The 20,620-nt window shown below is 35.9% G+C and overlaps 1 protein-coding gene across 2 annotated transcripts in view; it reads right to left on the bottom strand.

Moving 5' to 3' along the window:
- Positions 1 to 20,620, bottom strand: part of ADAM10 (ADAM metallopeptidase domain 10) — a 133,300-nt gene that overhangs the window by 34,365 nt on the left and 78,315 nt on the right. For both annotated transcript variants that reach the window (XM_025883568.2, XM_025883567.1), the window contains 3 exons: positions 11,730 to 11,879; positions 8,682 to 8,774; positions 5,659 to 5,842 (listed from right to left, as the gene is read on the bottom strand). In XM_025883568.2, the coding sequence (XP_025739353.1) occupies positions 5,659 to 5,842; positions 8,682 to 8,774; positions 11,730 to 11,879 (427 nt within the window). The remainder of the gene's footprint in view (positions 1 to 5,658; positions 5,843 to 8,681; positions 8,775 to 11,729; positions 11,880 to 20,620) is intronic.

The raw sequence follows: 20,620 nt of genomic DNA on the forward strand, positions 1-20,620 counted from the left end.
TATGTTAAAATAACTCAATTATACAGAAAAAATAAGACTATATTTAATTTTATAAGTTATGGTTTAATTTTTTTTTGGCAGTAGTGCACTAATTTTTTTTAATTCCAATATAGTTAACATAAAGTGTTACATTAATTTCAGGTGTACAATATAGTGATTCAACAATTCCATACCTTACCCAATGCTAAGTTATGGTTTAATTTTTTACAAAATAATGCAACTAGTTCTGATGTGCCAGAAACTCAATCAGTGATATCATATATACCTATAGCTAAACCATAGCTCAAGTTCAGTAACTGCTTTATATTATACATTTAAAATTTTACTACATGTAGTCATCATTACAAAATACAAATTGTGAATAATAATGAGAAGGGCAAAATTTTATTATTTTGAGTTAAAAGCTATTACTGATGGATAGATGGCTCAGTAAACAACAAAGAAGGATAATGACATTTTTTTTTTATCTACAGTACAGCCTGAGAGCTAAAGTCACAGAATATTACTCCTAAACTTTAAAACAGACCCCTAACCCCAGGCCCCAAATTAGAAAAACTACAGGGTAATGTAACATAATACCCTGACAGAGTCCACAAGTACAGTTTTGATGTGAGCAGGCCTAAACACTTAAAACTTAACAGTAGCATACTGATCATGCAATATTAATCTGAGCAGTAATTTTGAATCAGACAATAGTTCCACTCCCCGACAGGTTATCAGGAAATGTCCTAGGGCATTTCTTTGTCTTTCATGTCTGGAGAACAGTATTCACAAGTAATAGGGAGGGACAAGAGATGTTAAACATCCTGCATGGAACAATCCAGACTGCACAAAATGCCAGTATTAACTGTCCTGTTGTAATATTCTAATGATGTAAATCTCCCAGCCTTATAATTAGACTTTTAAACATGTTAAGAATTTGATAGGCTGTGGGTTATCTTGAGAACCCTAAGTTGAGCTCTGTATGCCCTTAAATCCTAATATGTAAAATCAAACTAAAATTTCTAAACTAAGAAAAACAGAAGAGACTATTGCTAACAATTGAAATGTCTCAAAAAATGTTTTTCACAAATGGTCAGAGGAATACAAATGGTTCAGGATTAACTACGGAGATGAATTCCAGAGCTAGCCTTACTCAGTGGCCTGCCCAAACTGAGACTATGTTCATTAGGATAACATTAAGAAGGATAATATATGAACAGAATGCACATTAATATATTAAAAAAAAATGGCCCCTCTCAAAAGGAAGGGTGCCACAAATGAAGTAAAATAAAAAGATTATCTAATATAAGGAATTTACTTAGTTAAGGAATCAATGCTCCAGTCTCTAAATTAAATGATAAGAGGCTACCTGCTTAACACAGAACTGTGCTCATACAAAGAAAAGTTTAAAGAAATCTTGCCAGATTCATAATCAACACTGACTTTGTTTGGAAGACCAGATTCCCTTTTTTTTGACTCCCTTCTAATCCCTGTGTAATTTCAAATGGGAGTGTCCAAGCCAGCCCAGTTCACTAGTGGTTTCCACTAATTATGGAGTTGGGCAGGAGGTGCTGTTTTCCTGATTAAAGAAACCCAAGGCAGTACCCAACTACAGTATGATATTAAATAAGAATAAAAAGTAGTGTAAGAAGACTTAAAAACAAGAAACCTACTATTCAAATGTTTCAACTTTTACTGCTTTTCCCAGCTTAACTGAGTCAGTGAAGACTATAGCTAATAATTTGAGTAATATTCTGTGAAAATTAACATCACAACAAAACCCTCCACACCACCATCTATTTGTAGTAAAATATCTGTAGAATTAAGTGAAACTAAGCTAAATAATACAACAAAATCAAAATTAATTAGGCCAAATAAAAATGAAAAAACTAAGAAACAGTAACAGATCACAAGCTGAACAGATCAGCTATGAAATGGTACTTTTTAATAAACAGATAACCACAAAAATTACTAAGATCTGTAGACAGGAACGTGCAGTCTCAAAAAGGACAAAGAGAAGAAATTACAATGAAAAATAAACACACTGAAGCAAAATGACTTACCTAAATTTAGCGAGAACAGACAAGAACCCAGTCTCCTAGCTCCCAAACCAGTGCTCTTCCCATTATGCCATGACAATTACCCAAAATGATGTCTAAATATTAAAGAGTAGAACTCTTTTATAACTTCTCTTTCAAAAAAATGGATTCCAACAATACAAAACCTCTATTAAAATGCAGGAAACATTTCAACTTCTTATCAGAAACATCTTAGAGAAAGCTAGAATATTATAGTATATAATACTTAGTAGAATAACTACCAAATGCACTGAACCTAGAGTCAAAAGGTCTAGACTCTGGGTTCTGTGTGATTCTGGGTCAGTCACAAAGTCTCTAAATCCAAGTTTCCTCATCTGCGGAATGGAGGTAATAATACCTACACCTCAGAAGGGTACTGAAATAATCAATAAAACCAATTATAGATTTTTCCCTATAAAAAAATACAATGTTGGGTGCCTGGGTGGCTCAGTTGGTTAAGCGTTTACCTTAGGCTCAGGTCATGATCTCAGGGTCCTGGGATCGAGCCCCACGCTCAGCTCGAGCTCCCTATCTCTTTGCCCTTTACCCCGCTTGTGCACTCTCTCTCAAATAAATAAAAATCTTTTTAAAAAACACAATGTGAGTCAAATATAAAACTCAGTTCAGGTAGTCAAAGGGTAAAGGGAAGAGGAGAAAACCATCAATGTCATGTTAAGGCAGGTACACTATACTAGAAAAAGCTGGCTCAAAAGAACAAAGATCAGGGCGCCTGGGTGGCTCAGTTGGTTAACCATCTACCTTCGGCTCAGGTCATGATCCCAGGGTCCTGGGATGGAGCCCCACATCGGGTTCCCTGCTCAGTGAGGAGTCTGCTTCTACCCTGCTCCCCACCTCCCTGCTTGTGCTCTCTGCTCTTTCTTGGGCTTTCTCTCTCAAATAAAATATTGGGAGAAAAAAAAAAAAGAACAAAGATCCCCTTCTCTTTTCCACTCTGGTCCCCATTCTTCTGTCTCTCCCTAGCCCCTTCCCAACAGCTCTTAGAAAAAGGCTTCTAAGAACTGGAGTTGGGGGTTTAACATAGAATAAAGGAAGAGGGTATCAGATGAAGGACCTATGACAAAAATACAAGTTATATGTCCCATTTTCAGTCAAGAACTTTGCCCACTGCTGTTCAGTAAAATGAGCAGCACCACAAATGGTGGTCCAAATATCAAAATAACTAGATATAAAGGCTAATTGTCCTCCAAACCCATTACCCTAATTTAATCATGAGAAAAACATCAAAGAGACTGCAACAGAGGGGCATCCCACAAGATACCTGACCAGTACTCCTCAAAATTGTCAAGAATCATCAAAAGCAAAATAAGCCCAAGAAACTATAATAGTCAAGAAAAGATTAAAGAGACATGGTAACTAAGTGTAATGTGGTATCTTGGATGAGATCCTAGAACAAAAAAGAGACCTTAGGTATAAACTAAAAAATCTGAATCAACTACGAATATCAGTCAACAATAAGGAAACCATAGGTTTGTTAATTGTAACAAATGTACCATACTAATACAAACTGTTAATGATATGTATGGGTGGGGTGTACATGAATTCTCCATACTATTTGCTCAATTTTTCTGTGAATCTAAAACTATCCTAAAAATACAGTCTATTTTTGGGCGCCTGGGTGGCTCAGATGGTTAAGCGTCTGCCTTCGGCTCAGGTCATGATCCCAGGGTGCTAGGATTGAGTCCCGCATCGGGCTCCCTGCTCCTTGGGAGCCTGCTTCTCCCTCTCCTTCTCTCTCTCTCTCCCCCCCCCCGTCTCTCATGAATAAATAAATAAAATCTTAAAAAAAAATACAGTCTATTTTTGCATCTATAGATATGAGGCTATCTGAAGATTTTAAAAAACTGACCAAGCTCCTTCAGGAGCATTACATTCCTAATGAACAAAAGTCTGAAGCTGAAAATGTAAAACAGTTTCTGGTTTGAAATCATCCAATCACTTGCCCAGAAGCCATTCTATGAGTAAGTTTCCTTAGAGACAAAAATATGAATATGGTAGTTCTCAAACTTGAATGTGAATCAGAATCACCTGGAAGCCTTGTTCAAACAAAGACTGCTCCACTTTACACCTAGAGTTTCTGATTCAGTAGACTTGGGTGGGGTCCAAAAATTTGCATTTCTAACAAGTTCCCAGGTGATGCTGATGCTGATGCTGTTACAGTTAAGGAAGACACTTTGAAAATATAGTAATTTAGTATACTAATGGTAATTTACAACAAACAATCAAATGAATCCTTGAATTTTCACAGTACTTACTAATGAATAAGTAGAAGAAACCATAAACTTTATAATAAATCATCCAACTTATTCAAGAAGGGGAAAAGAAATTTCAGAATATACAAGTTATAAAACGTAAAATTATCATAGGAAAGAGTGAGATTATACAATCTGCTGACAATGCAAGTAACACAAAACCAGGACAGATCAACCTAAGAGACAAATATAAATCTCCAAAAATACTGTACTATGATATATAGTTCATGACATAAATCTGCACTTTAATGACATCATGAAAATGTGGAAGAAAAACAAAAGAAGCTTTGAAAATTGTGAAAGTAATATTCATTGCTGGCTTTAAAAATAAAGCAAGAAATATAAAAGCTAAAATATACTACTACTTAAAATGTTAAAATATACATCACAGATCAAACAATAAACTAATTAAAGAACAGGAATAGAAAAGCTTCCCTTACCCTGCATAAAGCATTCTATCTTTTAAAAAGATAGAAATGATACATCAGAAGAGATATTACCATATATAGCTCAAAAGATAACAGACTACTGATCAAACTCTTTATGGCAAAATTTATATTCCTAGGATTGTTTCTACCCAATCTTTCAATTAATAAATTTGTGTTTCTCTAAACTAGGTTCCTGAACTTATTAGACTGTAAATTACAGTCCCCCTACCCCCACTGTAATGGAAAGGGGATTATCCTATCCCAGCTTTGTTAGTGACAGCAGTTTCCATGGTTAAGGAGAGACCCCAGCAGAGTTTGGGCCCAGGTGGTGAGGGTAGCGGAGCTGAGGGTACTGGGGCTGAGGGTACTGAGGCCTCCTGCTTACATCTCTTTTCAGGCAACACTTACCTTTTGTTAAAATAAAGGCTATAAATAAAATAATAATAAGGGCAGTCTTTCTTTTCTACCTACTGCTTCTGACTGGGGTTTCTCTGCTATCTCATTGCAGAACAGAAGCAAGAACATAGTTTTCCCCTTTTAATTCTAAGGACCTCTTTCCCAGAAAAATACTTTTTTTTAATTAATAATATTAACTTCTATGAAAAAATTAGTATTTCATTTTTGTTTTCAGAAATAAGCACCACTTTTTCCTCATGAAATTATTTCAGCCACTGAATATACCAAATGTCAGGCTATCTCCCTGTTAGTACTCATTTCAAAATAAAAACCTAGTCCATCTATTTTTCTACTTACATTATGCTTATGACTCTTGCCTAACTCAAGCTCTTTAAATTAAGATATTGTACAGGCATCAGTTTCTACTACACTTTTATAAAATGTAATGTGCCCTGAAAATTGCTTGTTTGAAGTATTAAGCCAAGACATAGCTGGATAAACTACCTGAAGGTGCTCCAACCCAAGCCAGACCAAGAACACCATCATCAAAATCTCGGTCTGTGAAGACATAGGCCAAACAGTAGTCATCATGATTCTGCTCAGAATTCAATTCCAGAAACTTCTCCACACCAATATTTGGGAAACGGAAGGGATTTGTAGAGTCCTTTTCATCAGCAGTTGTGTTGATCTAAAATCCAAGACAACTATTTAAATAGGCAATTAATGTTAGCAGAGCCTATGTGTAAAGTCTTTGCTCACCTTCTTCTGCATCCGCCTGGACAATACGCTTGGAACCCAAGGGAAATCAGGCCTGAATTAAAGCTTCTACAATTGTTCCCACTGCCCCCATCCCTGAGCTGATCATAGAAGCCAAAAAGAAAAAAAAAAAAAGAAAAAAGGAAAAAAGAAAGGCTGAGTAGGAGAATTAAAATTGAGTATGTTAAAAATTTCTGGGCAAGTATCAACCAAATTTCTAAACAATGAACACTTGGGATGGAAAAACAAGTTCTGCTTTCAAAATTTCCAATAAAGGAAGTACAGTTTCTCAAATTTAATCATGTGAGCAAGTCTCTTTCAGTACTAATCTCCTGCACATGGTGGAAAGTATAAGGATATAAACCCCTTAATTTTAGCTAATTACTAGAACATAAAATTGTTATCAAACCCAAGACCATCAATTCAACAGCCAAATCATTTCCTCGGTTCTGCTTGCCCAAAATCATACGAGTCAAGCCCAACAAAATGCAAGTTCAATTTTTTTCCCCAAATGTGGGCAAGAATTTTTTTTTACTCCCCATTCTCTTCTCTTACTGTATCAAGCTCAGTTCCTCCAGAATGCTTCTTTTGATACTTAGCTACTGTACTCCTAGTGCAGGTTCCTCCTTCACCATCTGAAGAATAATCAGTTCTACTGAACTACTTCTACTTGTTCTACTAAACAAAAACTTCATTTATTAGCCTCTGCCTCCTTTCAGAGACCCCTGCCTGTCCTCTGAAGTTCTAGAACAATTTGGCTTTCCCCAAGTCAGAAAATTACATATACAACTGTTGATACAGAATAAAAAGGGATATGCATATGCATGAAAGTAATAAACATTTTTTAGAAGGCAGTCCTCAGTCTATTGAAAATGTTAGTAGTAAAGGGAGGATATAACGTTGATAAAATGAGAACTGCAGGTCTTTCTAGGTTCCACACTCTTCAGTAAAACCAAGAGGCTCAGAAGCAGGATCACAAAAACACTACTGCGGGCAACTGCTTAAGGACAGATTTATGGTTTCTCTATTAACAACTAAAAACAATCAGTAATGGTCATCTAACAAAAAAAATCCAAAAGCAATCACGCTATATATTATAAATAGCCCATGCTTAGAGACATGCTATAGATGGCTTTTTCCCAGTAAATAGTGAAATGAAATTCCCTCAGATTTTTATAATATTGGCTCCAAAAAATATTGCATCTAAGTTGTAGTTAACTATATTAAAAATGAGATAATATTTAAATGTTTACTGATATAAATTTCAAATTAATGGGTCAGAAGGAATCTTCAGATGAGATTTAGTTAAAAGCTTGAAAACAACCAAATGCCACACTATCCATTCATATACATGCATTTCTTCATAATGCAAATCATTGTACTAAAAAAAAAAAAAGTGCTTCACTATAATTTGTTCTGGTATTCCTTACTTTTCACTAGTTTGCATTTTATTGCTTTGCCTACTAAACAATAATTATTATCACTTTTACTTGCTCATTTAAGGACTTAAGTTACTCTCAAAATACAGGAAAGCAACTGATTATGAACAATTCTTATACTGTTTATCTACAAACCACATTTCACCTTAAAGTCCAATTTAACATTTAATCATATTACTAAGGACCACTTTTAACTACGCTATTAAATATATAACATGCATGAACAAAAACTATAAATTAGTCAATCATATTTTAAGAAAATTAGAAGCACAAATATAAAGAAATCTTATGGCAAATACTTTTGTAAAATGATTTTTTTTTAAACTCAAGCTATTTATCTAGCTTATCAATTCAGATTCTTAAAAGCCTATACACATAGCAAGAATTCATATTTGGAAAATTTATGAAACAACCCAATTCTGTTAGTAATTTAATATCTACTTATTTAAATTTATAACACTAACATTAATCATCAGTGAACCTGTGGCTCTAGGTGAGCATTTCTCAAAATGTGTTTTACAGTTCTTTGGACTCTCAGTTGACATTAATACAGAAAAGGTTCCATGGTCAAATGAGTTTTGAAAATTATGAGTTTCTCTCCTGAAGGACTTATCAAAATTTGAGATATGTTAGTGTGTACTATGAATTTACAAGAAGAGAGCATAGTAGTAAGTGTTTTTCCAACTTCCAATTTTATTTAACCATTCTATCTATCCTTCCCTCCTCTAGAGCACCAAATGGGACACACTCTGAAAAATACTGCACAAGGCAAATCTTTAAAAACTGGGAAATGATAGGGCGCCAGGGTGGCTTAGTTGGTTAAGTGACTGCCTTCAATTCAGGTCATAATCCCAGAGTCCTGGAATCGTGTCCCGCATCGGGCTCCCTGCTTAGTGGGGAGTCTGCTTCTCCCTCTGACCCTCCCCCATCTTGTGCTCTCTCTCTCTCAAATAAATAAAATCTTAAAAAAAAAAAAAAAAAACCTGGGAAATGATAAGGGGGGTGCAGAATGTCAAGTACTCTATCTGTAGTTTTTGAGAGACTAGGGCTTTCTAACTGGCATATTAATCAGAATACAGGATGACAGTACCTCTTTTGCAGTCCAGATTAAAGTCCTATAGATTTCATTTTTACATGATAAACCTAGTATCCCTGTGTGTGTCTCTGTGTGCGTCTGCGCATGTTGTGTAAAAGCCAAGAATAAAGATAAACTGGATCAGCAAAACAATCTAAACTATTAAGGCATAAAAATGAAGTAAAAAGCATTTTTCTTTTTATAAACAAGGTCCTTGTTTCTCTTTCGTAATGTTCTTAACTATTGAAATTCCTTACTCTTATTCGTTTCACCATGAAACTGATGTTACGGATTCCGGAGAAGTCTGTAGTCTGGTAAATCGTATCAATTGCTTTAACGTGACTAGATATCTATAGATTTAAAAAAAAGAATAACATTTTAGAGGCAATATTAAAATGTGAATAAAGCTGTGAATTTCCATTTTCCGAATCAAGAATGTTCCACCACACTCAAATTTTAAAATGTCTACATTATATAGTGGATGAAAAGATGAAACAGATTAGTGAGGTGGGGCTAAGAGGGAAGATTCTGTGGCTTTTCCAGACCCTTCTCCAGCCAGAAACAAACATCACTCTTGCTTCAATCATATAAAACTTTGTTTCCTCAATCAATCCTGCAAGGTCAGACCTCCGTGCCTTTTCACATGCTATTTCCTTATGAGTATCTTTATCCATCAGATTCAGTTCAAACATCTCCTGTAAGAACTTCCCTGATAGGGGTGCCTGGGTGGCTCAGTGGGTTAAGCGTCTGACTCTTGATTTCAGCTCAGGTCATAATCTCGGGGTCATGGGATCGGGCCCCCACATCAGGCTCTGCGCTGGGCATGGAGCCTGCTTGGGATTCGCTCTCTCCCTCTGCCCACTCCCGTGCCCCACTCCCACTCTCTCGTGCTCTCTCCCTCCAAAAAAAAAAAACTTCCCTGATAATGTCAGGACACTCAGTCATCCTCTGACTTCAGGCTTTCTATTGCTGCACTAGTACACATAATCTTTAAAAGTTTTGTTGACCACTTATTATATGCTAGGCACTGTTTTAGGTGCTGGGGACACAATGGTGAAAAACAGAAAAGGTCCCTATAAATTTACAAAGATACTCTAGAGGGTGATGGGAGAGAGGAAGTAACGCAAATATAAATAAGATACATTAAGATTTGCTAAATTCTAGGGCACCTGGGTGGCTCAGTTGGTTAAGCATCTGCCTTCAGCTCAGGTCATGCTCCCAGGGTCCTGGGACTGAGTCCCACATCAGGCTCCCCTTCTCTGCGGGGAGCCTGTTTCTCCCTCTCCCTCTGCCTGCCACTCCCCCTGTTTGTGCTCTCTCTCTCTCCCTGTCAAATAAATAAATAAATAAAATCTTTAAAAAAAAAGATTTGCTAAATTCTAGGAGAAAATTAAACATGGTGACAGAACATAAAGGGATTCTCTATTTACCTAGCTGACTCCCAACTAAATTCTCTGGCTTCTAAACCACTTTCCCATCTTCATTTATAAAAAGCATTCTTGCTATAGTTTATGTAAAAACATGTATATATTCTTTTAAAATTATTTTCAAAGAAATTATATAAACTTAAGATAGTCAAATAGAAGTATTAACAATAATTTCAAAAGTAGCCCAGGCTGCCAAACTGATAAAGTTCTAACGGTGCTGACAAGGTCCATTATAAATTCATGCTATTGAACCTCAGCTTGGCTTGGTAATCCCTTATCCAATTCTGTTTCTACTCCATTCCCAACGGTGGTAGTTCAAACATTCCTCCACAGATGATTATACTTCATACTTTACTGAGACTTCATCTTTACTTCCCTCCCTCTTTACCTTCAAATTTTTCTATATTCATCCATTTCTATCTTCCTCAAAGGGTAATTCTTCCTTAAAAGGAAGCTTTTCTTTATTCTCATCCCAATCCTTACTAGAACGTCAAGAACACTGTTCCCTATCAATTTTTCTCTTATATCTTACATTGCTTTTCTATTGGATTATTTTCCTCTTCCTACCAACTTACTCATCTATTCTCTGTCCTCCTTCCACCCCCATATTACTTCTAAGTCACCATATTTGTTTCTATTTTTCACATTTCTTAAAACCCTCACTGCTTTGGCCAACCCATTTATTACTGTTTGCAACGTTTTCACCCTCACAACTCTATCAGCTTAAAACTCATCAAAAATCTTCTAGTAAATAAAAACCAGCTACCTTTTGTAGTCATTTTTTTTCAGTATTATTGAGGTATAATTGACAAATAAAACTGTAAGGTGTTTAAAGTGTACATCTTGATTTGATCTGATATAATCTTGATTTGATTTGATATACACGTGAAAGGACTCCCCCCCGCCCCCGCCCCCCGGCATCTAGCAAATTAACACACTGTAGTCATTCTCTTTGATCTTTCTGCAATATGACACCGTTAGCCATGCATCTGGTTTTGAAACTTGTTTCTTCCTTGGCTAATTCCATTTAATCTCCTACCTGTTTTACTATTATGTTTTACCCCATAGCTTCTCTTCCTCATCCTATTCACTATATATAGATATTATCCCCCCAGTTTCTTCCCTTTTAATTTCATTCTCTCCCATTACTTCAACTCCATCTTTTGTATCCTTAAATTCTATGCAGAAAGCTTAAGGTTGGGCTAACTTCTCCCAAGCTCCAGATCTACATTTTCAATATCCTAAGGAATGACCACTTGGCTCTTAAACACATCTAAAATTAAGCTCATCGCCACCATCAAAATGAGTTCACCATTTATACTAGTGGGACCTACATTCTCTTAGTCTCAAATCAAATTTGGAGTCAAAATGCATTATCAAATTCTCACTGGGAATCTTCAACAGAAAGGACATTTTGAAGAGTCTCTCCAAAAACTTTTTACTTTAATAAAGGTGAGAAGACAAAAAACGCAAATAGCACAACTCTGAAAGTGCTGAGTACAAAACAAAAATAAAAACAAAAAACAAGCACTAAGTACAATGGGAATACAGAATAGAAATTAGATAGTTCTCGTTAGAAGGATTCCTCTATTCTTCCCTCCTTTAGGACCACAGCTGAAAATTTCACCCTCTTTTCAAAGCTAAGCTCCAGTGTCATCATCTTCATGAAATCATTTTCTTACACCTGTTTTGGAGGATTCTAAAATATCCTAACTGGTCTTTTAGTCTGTGTACTTATCCTACATATTTTATAATTATTGAAAATATGTATTTTTTTTTCCAAAAAAGGGATATGCCTTAACTTTAATTCTTAGAGGAAAATAGAGGTGTAATGAAACAGTATGAGAACTCCTAAAATAGTAGCAAAATTATAAATACCTGGGCAATCACAGCTTCTCGTGTTCCATAATATTTAAAGAACAGATGATCAGTCTGAATATAAAGCTGACAAGTATTTCTTTCAGCTGAAGTTGTACGTTTTTTCCTCAGGTGTTCTGGACCATTAACAGCATGTTCTTCTTGAGGTGTCTATATGTCAAAAAAAAAGTCATTTCTGATAATTAGTATGCTTCACTATTATTATAAATTTACATAGCTAAGAACACATTATGTAGAATTTCATATTCTATTTTATTATGGAACACCACAGGTATTCCCCCACACCGTTAAAAATTCTTCATAAACCTCACTTTGAGCCTCATAACATTCCACTGTATAGGTGATCTGTAATTTATTCAAGCAATTCTTCCACTTTTAAACATTTTCAAAACCTACCTTTTAATATGTAATCATTTAAATATAAAGCAAGTCTTATAGTTGTTTATAATACTTTGATATTGTCTTCTATCTCCCTCTAATACCCAATCTATTACCCAGTCCTGTCAAATTGATCCCTTAAATACCTAGGGAATATGCCCATTATCTAGGGCGCAAGCACATCACCCCAAGCTACCATCACTTACTACCTAGAATACTGCAATAATAGCAATATAATCCATCCATATCCACTACTGGCCTTCACTCTATTCTCCATACTGCATGCAATCTTTTCAAAATGCAAATTTGCAAATATAACCCACCTGTACAATAGATTTCAAGGCTTCCTCCTGCTCTAAGGATAAAGTCCTAAATCCTTTACATGTGCCACCAAATTAGCATTGCAGTCTCTGCTTACCTGCCCAGTTTCTTCTCGTTCTATATTATTTCAAAGAGAGAGACTATCTACCACAGAACTCAACTCTTGCTCTCTGTGCTACAGTTAAACAGGCCTTCTTTCCAATCCTCCACCATCGTCTGTCTCCTGACGGTCTCTGCACACACTACCATTGTCTCTCCTGACCTAGCTAACTTCTCCCTTCAGACTTAGCAAAGGTCAATTTATCCATCATACCACCTCACGGAACCATATTCCCATGTCCCTTACATAGTGCGACTTTAGTTTATTAGGTGGTGATTGGTTTAATTTCTGTCCCCAGCCCACCATCATTACTTCAACCACTAGAATATGAGCTCCAGAAAGAAGAAACTACCTCTGTGTTTGCTTCTCGATATACTGCTATCACCTAACACAGACTTGGCAGGCAAACAGTAGATATTCAGTATGTATTTGTTTTGTTTTTTAAGATTTTTTTAATTTATTTACTCATGAGAGACAGAGAGAGAGAGAGGCAGAGGGAGAAGTAGGCTCCCAAGGAGCAGGAAGCCCGATGCGGGACTCGATCCCAGGACCCTGGGATCATGACCTGAGTCGAAGGCAGACGCCCAACCATCTAAGCCACCCAGGTGCCCAGCAGTATGTATTTGTTTAAAGAATCAGCACTGCTACTGAACCCAAGCACTTAAACATTTGCTGACATCTAAGAGCTCCATTTTAAGTGAATTTTGATGACATAGTAACAGAGAATTCAAATTAAATTAGATTTTAAGCCACAATTCCAAATTTACACTCACATTTTATACTTTCCTTCTCCCTTGACAACTCCATGTTTGTTCTCTCAGTTACTGCCTTCATTTTACCTTTATTTATTTTCACTGAGTACAGCATTCTAGGATGGCAGTTACTCAGTTTCAGCATACTGCACTGTCTTCTGTTTTCAACAGTCTCCAATGAAAAATGAGCTGTCATTTCAACTGTTGCTTCTTTGAAGGTGACTGGACTTTTATTATTGGTTGCTTTTAAGAGTATATATCTTTTGGTTTTTAGACTTTTCTAATAATATGCTAGGGTGTTACTTTCATTGGAAAGTATTTATCCTACTCTAATTGCAGGGTTTACCAAATTTGTTGATATCCTCTATCATATTTGGAAAACTCTCTGCCATATCTGTCCCTATTTCACTCTCACTTTTTTCCCCCTGAGATATCAATTATACATATGCTAGACCTTTTTAAGGAATCCCTTATCTATCTTTTTTGTATTTTTCTATCCTTTTGTTTCTTAGTGGTTCACTCTGTTTTCTTATGATACACCATCCAGCTCTAAACCCATCAAATTCTTTATTTCTGCTGTTATACTTTTCAATTCTAGAATTTTCATCAGGCTCTTTTTTTCATTTTCAGTTTTCTGCTGTAATTTTAAATTCCATCTTTATGTATTTGACCATGTTGAAGTCTGTATGTGTCTGATCATTTCATTATATGGAAAACTTTAGGTTGTTTACATGTCTGGCATCCCAGCTAGAATGTAAGCTCTCTGAGGGTGTATACTCTGTGTCATTTATTCTTGTATCACTGATGTTTAATATACAATAGTTTTCCCCTCTTATTCTTCCATCATGTTGTCTTGTTTGTTCATAGGCTTATTATTTTTAACTGAGTGCCAGACAACATACATGAAAAACCTCAGATACAATTTTAGGCTTCAGGTGATGATACCTTTCTCAAGACAAGATTTATTTTTTCTTCTGGCAATCAGTTAGGCTTGATGCACTAGTAATCCTGGATCACCTTACTCTAATTAGACATTAAGCATCTGTGATACAGAATTTTAATCCCCGTGACAGAAGGAGGTAGAACATTTTTTGACTCACCCTTACTCCCAGGGAGTAGCCCTTCAAGATCCCAACCTAAAGCCCTTCTGAGAGGCCGTAAGTACTATTTTTATCCTTAGCCTCAAGAATCTGCAGAGTTCTACTCAGCTTCTCAGTCTCTCCGCTACCTTATCGAGAACTAGAAGATACACCTGGAGAAAAGATAGCCCCAAAGGCCATGCTCACTTGTCTAGGCGTTCTCATATTTTCCTAAGATCCAGCCCCATAATTCCTCACAGCCTTGTTCTCTCTCCAATGCCTCCAAATGCACACACAAACATGCACATGCAGACACACATATAAACATACACATAGGTACTTTTAAATATTTATATTTAAAAAATTTATGGGGCGCCTGGGTGGCTCAGTCACTTAAGCATCTGCCTTCGGCTCAGGTCATGATTCCAGGGTCCTGGGATTGAGCCCTGCGTCGGGCTCCCTGCTCGGCGGGAGGCCTGCTTCTCCCTCTCCCACTCTCCCTAGCCTGTGTTCCCTCTCTCGCTGTCTCTCTCTCTGTCGGATAAATAAATAAAATCTTAAAAAAAAAAAAAACAACTTGTATTTCGGGGTGCCTGTGTGGCTCAGTTAAGTGTCTGCCTTCAGCTCAGGTCATGATCTCAGGGTCCTGGGTTCAAGCCCCACATCTGGCTCCCTGCTCAGCAGGGAGTCTGCTTCTCCCTCTTCCTCTGGTCCCCCCCACCAGCTCGTGCTCATGTGTGCACACACACGCACGCTCTCTCTCTCAAATAAATAAAATCTTTTAACCAAAAGAAAATTTTATATTTTGACGCGAGGTTGGTTTTTATTAGCTGTTCTAAATAGGAAAAGGATTACTCTATTTCTTGAAAACAATTCCTTATTAGTTTTATGTATTGTGAATACTGTCTCAAAGTTTATAACTGTCTTCACTTTAAGGTGTCTTTTACTTTTAATTTTCATATAGTGAAATATATCAAATTTTAATAGTTAAAAGATATGTCATATTCAAAGTATTTCTCTACCCCAAAATCCAAAATATTTTTTAATATCTTTTCAAATGCTTTGCCCATTTTTTAACTGGAGCTCATGCATTTTTTTTAAGATAAAATAGTTCTTTGTATATTCTAGAGAAGTTTTTGTCAGATGTACTGCTGACATTTTTGCACAGTCTCTGGCTTTTTACATTTCTTTTTTCATTTTTTTTTATGTTATGTTAATCACCATACATTACATCACTAGTTTTTGATTGGCTTTTTACATTTTCTTAACTGTGTCTTTTGAGATTTTAATTTGACAGAGTCCAGTTGATAAATTTTGTAGGGTATTTTTGTATCCTAAAAAATTGTTGCCTATGCCAAAGTGACAAAAATTTCTTTTTTTCTAGAAGTTTTAAGTTTTAGCCTTAAGCATACAGATTTATTATCTATTTTCAGCTAATTTTTATATAAGGTGTAGTGTACAGGCTGAGGTTTGATTTTTTTTTTCTATATGGATATCCAATTAATTATGCCAGTACCATTTGTCAGACTGCTCTTTCTCGGGACTTTTGTGAAAATCAACTGACCCTAAGGACTCTCTCCTTAGGTCAAGAGGACACTATCTTGACTACTGTGGCTTTAAATCAAAATCCTTTAGCTTTGTTCTTTTTTGAAAATTCTTTTGACTATTCTAGGTTCTTTACATTTCAGCCTATCAGAATCAGTTTATCAATTACTAGATAAATCCCCATTGAGATTTCAATAGGGGCTGCACTGACTGACTCTGCAGAACAATTTGGGGAAAACTGACAGTATATATTGAGTCTTCCAAACAATAAACACAGTATATTTCTGCATTTAGACATTTAATTTTTCTTGGCAATGTTTTATAGTATTCATATATCTCTTGTGCATATTTTATTAAATTTATTCTAAGTATTTTCTATTCTTAATGATATTTTTAGAGGGCTTTTTAAAATTTCATTTTCTAAATGTTCATTGGTATTGTATAAGATACGACTAATTTTTTTCATACTGACTTTGTATCTATCCTATATCCTTGGTAAATTTACTTATTAATTTTGTAACTTTTCCTAGATTCATCAGGATTTTCTAAGCCTACTCTCAATGTCACCTACAAATAAATGCAGTTTATTTCCTTTATAGTCTGTATGTCTTTCATTTCTTTTTCTTGCCTGATTATGCTATGACCATGATGTGTTATCTTCTTTTATATATTGCTGAGTTTGACTTAATATTTTGTTTAAGAAATTTTGCATATATATTTAAGTTATATATATATTATATATATATATATATATATATATTGGCTTGTAGTTTAGTTTTCCTGTAATGTCTTTGTCTGGTGTGGGTATCAGGGTAATGCTGCTCTGACAGAATGTGTGAAGAAGTATTCCCTTCTCCTTTATTTTCTTAAGAGCTTTGTGTAAGATTGTTTTTTTTTTTTCTTTCTTAAATGCTTAGACTTCTATTGTGAAATATCTGGGCTTGAACTCCTTGATGGAAAATTATTAAGTATCAATCTAATACCATCATATACACACCTACTATTCTATTTCTGTTTGTTTTTCTTAATTTGTATCTGTAAAGGAATTGGCCCATTAAATTGGCTGTTGAATTTATTGGCTCAATGTGCTCAAAATTTAAACTACTAATGTGTGTAGTAATATCCCCTTTCATTCCTGGTACTGTTAATTTGTGTTTTCTCTTTATTTCTTGATTGGACTAGCTAGAGGTTTATCAGTTAAGCTTTTCTACTGATTTCCTCTTGTTTTTATATCATTGATATCTCTCTTGTTACTTGATTCCTTCTATTTACTTAGAGTTTAATTTGTACTTCCCGGTCTAGCTTTTTAAGGTGGAAGCTTATGTGACTGATTTCTAGAACTTTCTTCTTTTCTAATATGATCATTTAAAACTTCAAATTCTTTGTTGTTAGCAAATGTTTCCTGTGCACTCTTCACTTCTTTGTATAGATCTAAATTTCCATCTGGTTTCCAACCTTTTTCTAACCAAAGAACATCCTTTAACTTTCCTTGCATTAAATTTCTTCCAGTGATTATTCAGCTTAAGCTGAATCTAACAAATTTTATTATTTTGTGTTTTTGTTATTCACTTCAAAATAGTTCTCAATTGCATTATTTGATGTGATATAATTTCTAAAAATTTCAGAATTTTCCAGACTTTTTGTTACTGATTTCTAATTCAATTTCCTTTAGAGCCAAGAACTTATTCTATATAATTTCAATCCTTTTAAACTTATTGGGACTTCTTTTATAGCCTAGCATATGTTAGCAAATGTTCATGTACACTTGAAAAGAATGTATATCTGCTACTTTTGAGTGGAGAGCTCTATAAATGTCAATTAGGTCAGGTTGGTTCAGAGTGGTGTTCAAGTGGCCTATATCCTAACTGGTTTTCTATCTACTTGCTCTATCAACATATCAGTCAACTTCTCTACTCAGAAACAAGTGTACCTCCAACTATAATTTGTAGATTTTTCCAGTTACCCTTTCAGTTTTGTCAGTTTCTGCTTAATGTATTTCACAGCTCTATTACTAACTGCATTATTAACTAACATTTAGGATTATTTCTCCATGATAAAGTAAAAGGTCCCTCCTTGTCCACAGTAATATTCTGTGAACTGATATACATTCTTTAATATTAATATGGTCACTCTAACATTCTGATTGGCATTTTGTGATACATGCTTTACCATCCTTTTAAACTATCTGTGTCTTTACATTAAACTACATTTCTTTTAGCAAGGAAATTAAAGCAGTAATCAAAAACCTCCCAACAAACAAGAGTCCAGGACCGGATGGTTTCCTAGGGGAATTCTACCAAACATGTAAAGAAGAATTAATACCTATTCTTCTGAAGCTGTTTCAAAACACAGAAATGGAAGGAAAAGTTCCAAACTCTTTCTATGAGGCCAGCACCACCTTGATCCCCAAACGAGACAAAGACCCCACCAAAAAGGAGAATTACAGACCAATATCCCTGATGAACATGGATGCAAAAATTCTCACCAAAATACTAGCCAATAGGATCCAACAGTACATTAAAAGGATTATTCACCACGACTAAGAGGATTTATTCCTGGGCTGCAAGGGTGGTTCAACGTCCGCAAATCAATCAACGTAATACACTACATTAATAAAAGAAAGGACAAGAACTGTATGATCCTCTCAATAGATGCAGGAAAAGCATATAACAAAGTACAGCATCCTTTCTTGATTAAAACTCTTCACAGTGTAGGGACAGAGGAAACATACTTCAATATCATAAAAGCCATATATGAAAAGCCAACAGTGAGTATCATTCTCATTGGGGAAAAACTAAGAGCTTTCCCCTTAGGGTCAGGAACACAGCAGGGATGTCCACTATCACTGTTGTTCAACATAGTACTAGAAGTCCTAGCCTCAGCAATCAGACAACAAAAGAAATAAAAGGCATTCAAATCGGCAAAGAAGTCAAATCCTCACTCTTTGTAAATGACATGATACTTCATGTGGAAAACCCTAAAACTGCTAAAACTTATACAGGAATTCAGCAACATGGCAGGAAATAAAATCAATGCACAGAAACCAATTGCATTTCTATACAACGAGACAGCAGAAAGAGAAATTAAGGAGTCGATTCCATTTACAATTGCACCAAAAACTCTAAGATACCTAGGAATAAACCTAACCAAAGCAGCAAAGGATCTGTACTCAGAAAACTATAGAACACTCATGAAAGAAACTGAGGAAGACACAAAGAAATGGAAAAATGTGCCATGCTCATGGATTGGAAGAACAAATATTGTTAAAATGTCTATGCTACCTAGGGCAATCTATACATCAATGCAATCCCTTTCAAAATACCATCAACTTGGGGTGCCTGGGTGGCTCAATTAAGCATCTGCCTTTGGCTCAGGTCATGATCCCAGGGTCCTGGGATAGAGCCCCACCTCGGGCTCCCTGCTCAGCGGGGAGTCTGCTTCTCCCTCTTCCTCTGCTGCTCCCCCTGCTTGTGCTCTCTCACTTGTACTCTCTCTCTCAAATAAATAAAATCTTTAAAAAAAATACCATCAACTTTTTTCACAGAGCTAGAACAAATAATCCTAAAATTCATATGGAACAAGACAAGACCCCAAATAGCCAAAGGAATGCTGAAAAAGAAAACCAAAGCTGGTGGCATCACAATTTCAGACTTCAAGCTCTATTATTACAAAGCTGTAATCATCAAGACAGTATGATACTGGCACAAAAACAGATACATAGATCAATGGAACAGAACAGAGAACCAAGAAATGGACCCTCAAGTCTATGGTCAACTAATCTTCGACAAAGCAGGAAAGAATATCCAAAGGAAAAAAGGTTCTTCGACAAATGGTGCTAGGAAAATTGGACAGCCACATGCCAAAGAATGAAACTGGACCATTTCCTTACACCACACACAAAAATAGACTCAAAATGGATGAAAGACCTAAATGTGAGACAAGAATCCCATCAAAATGCTAGAGAACACAGGCAGCAACCTCTGTGACCTTGGCCGCAGCAACTTCTTGCTAGACAGTTCTCCAAAGGCAAGGGAAACAAAGGCAAAAATGAACTATTGGGACTTCATCAAGATAAAAAGCTTTTGCACAGCAAAGGAAACAGTCAACAAAACCAAAAGACAACCAACAGAATGGGAGAAGATATTTGCAAATGTCTTATCAGATAAAGGGCTAGTATCCAAAATCTATAAAAAACTTATCAAACTCAACGCCCAAAGAACAAATAATCCAATCAAGAAATGGGCAGAAGACAAGAACAAACATTTCTCCAAAGACAACGTATGAATGGCCAAGAGACACATGAATAAATGCTCAACATCACTTGGCATCAGGGAAATACAAATCAAAAGCACAATGAGATACCACCTCACACCAGTCAGAATGGCTAAAATTAACAAGTCAGGAAACAACAGGTGTTGGTGAGAATACAGAGAAAGGGGAACACTCTTAACAGCACTGGTGGGAATGCAAGCTGGTGCAGCCACTCTGGAAAACAGTATGAAGGCTCCTCAAAAAGTTGAAAATAGAGCTACCCTATAACCCAGCAATTGCTCTACTGGGTATTTACCCCAATGATTATAGCATCAATGTCCACAATAGCCAAACTATAGAAAGAGTCAAGATGTCCACTGACATCTGAATGGATAAAGATGTGGTATACAGTGGTGTGTGTGTGTGTGTGTGTGTGTGTGTGTGTGTGTGTGTGTGTGTGTGTGT

The sequence above is a fragment of the Callorhinus ursinus genome, unplaced genomic scaffold, assembly GCF_003265705.2.
Source record: "Callorhinus ursinus isolate GAN/ISIS: 27379988/994484 unplaced genomic scaffold, GSC_fseal_2.0 scaffold25, whole genome shotgun sequence".
Classification (NCBI taxonomy): Eukaryota; Metazoa; Chordata; class Mammalia; order Carnivora; family Otariidae; genus Callorhinus; species Callorhinus ursinus.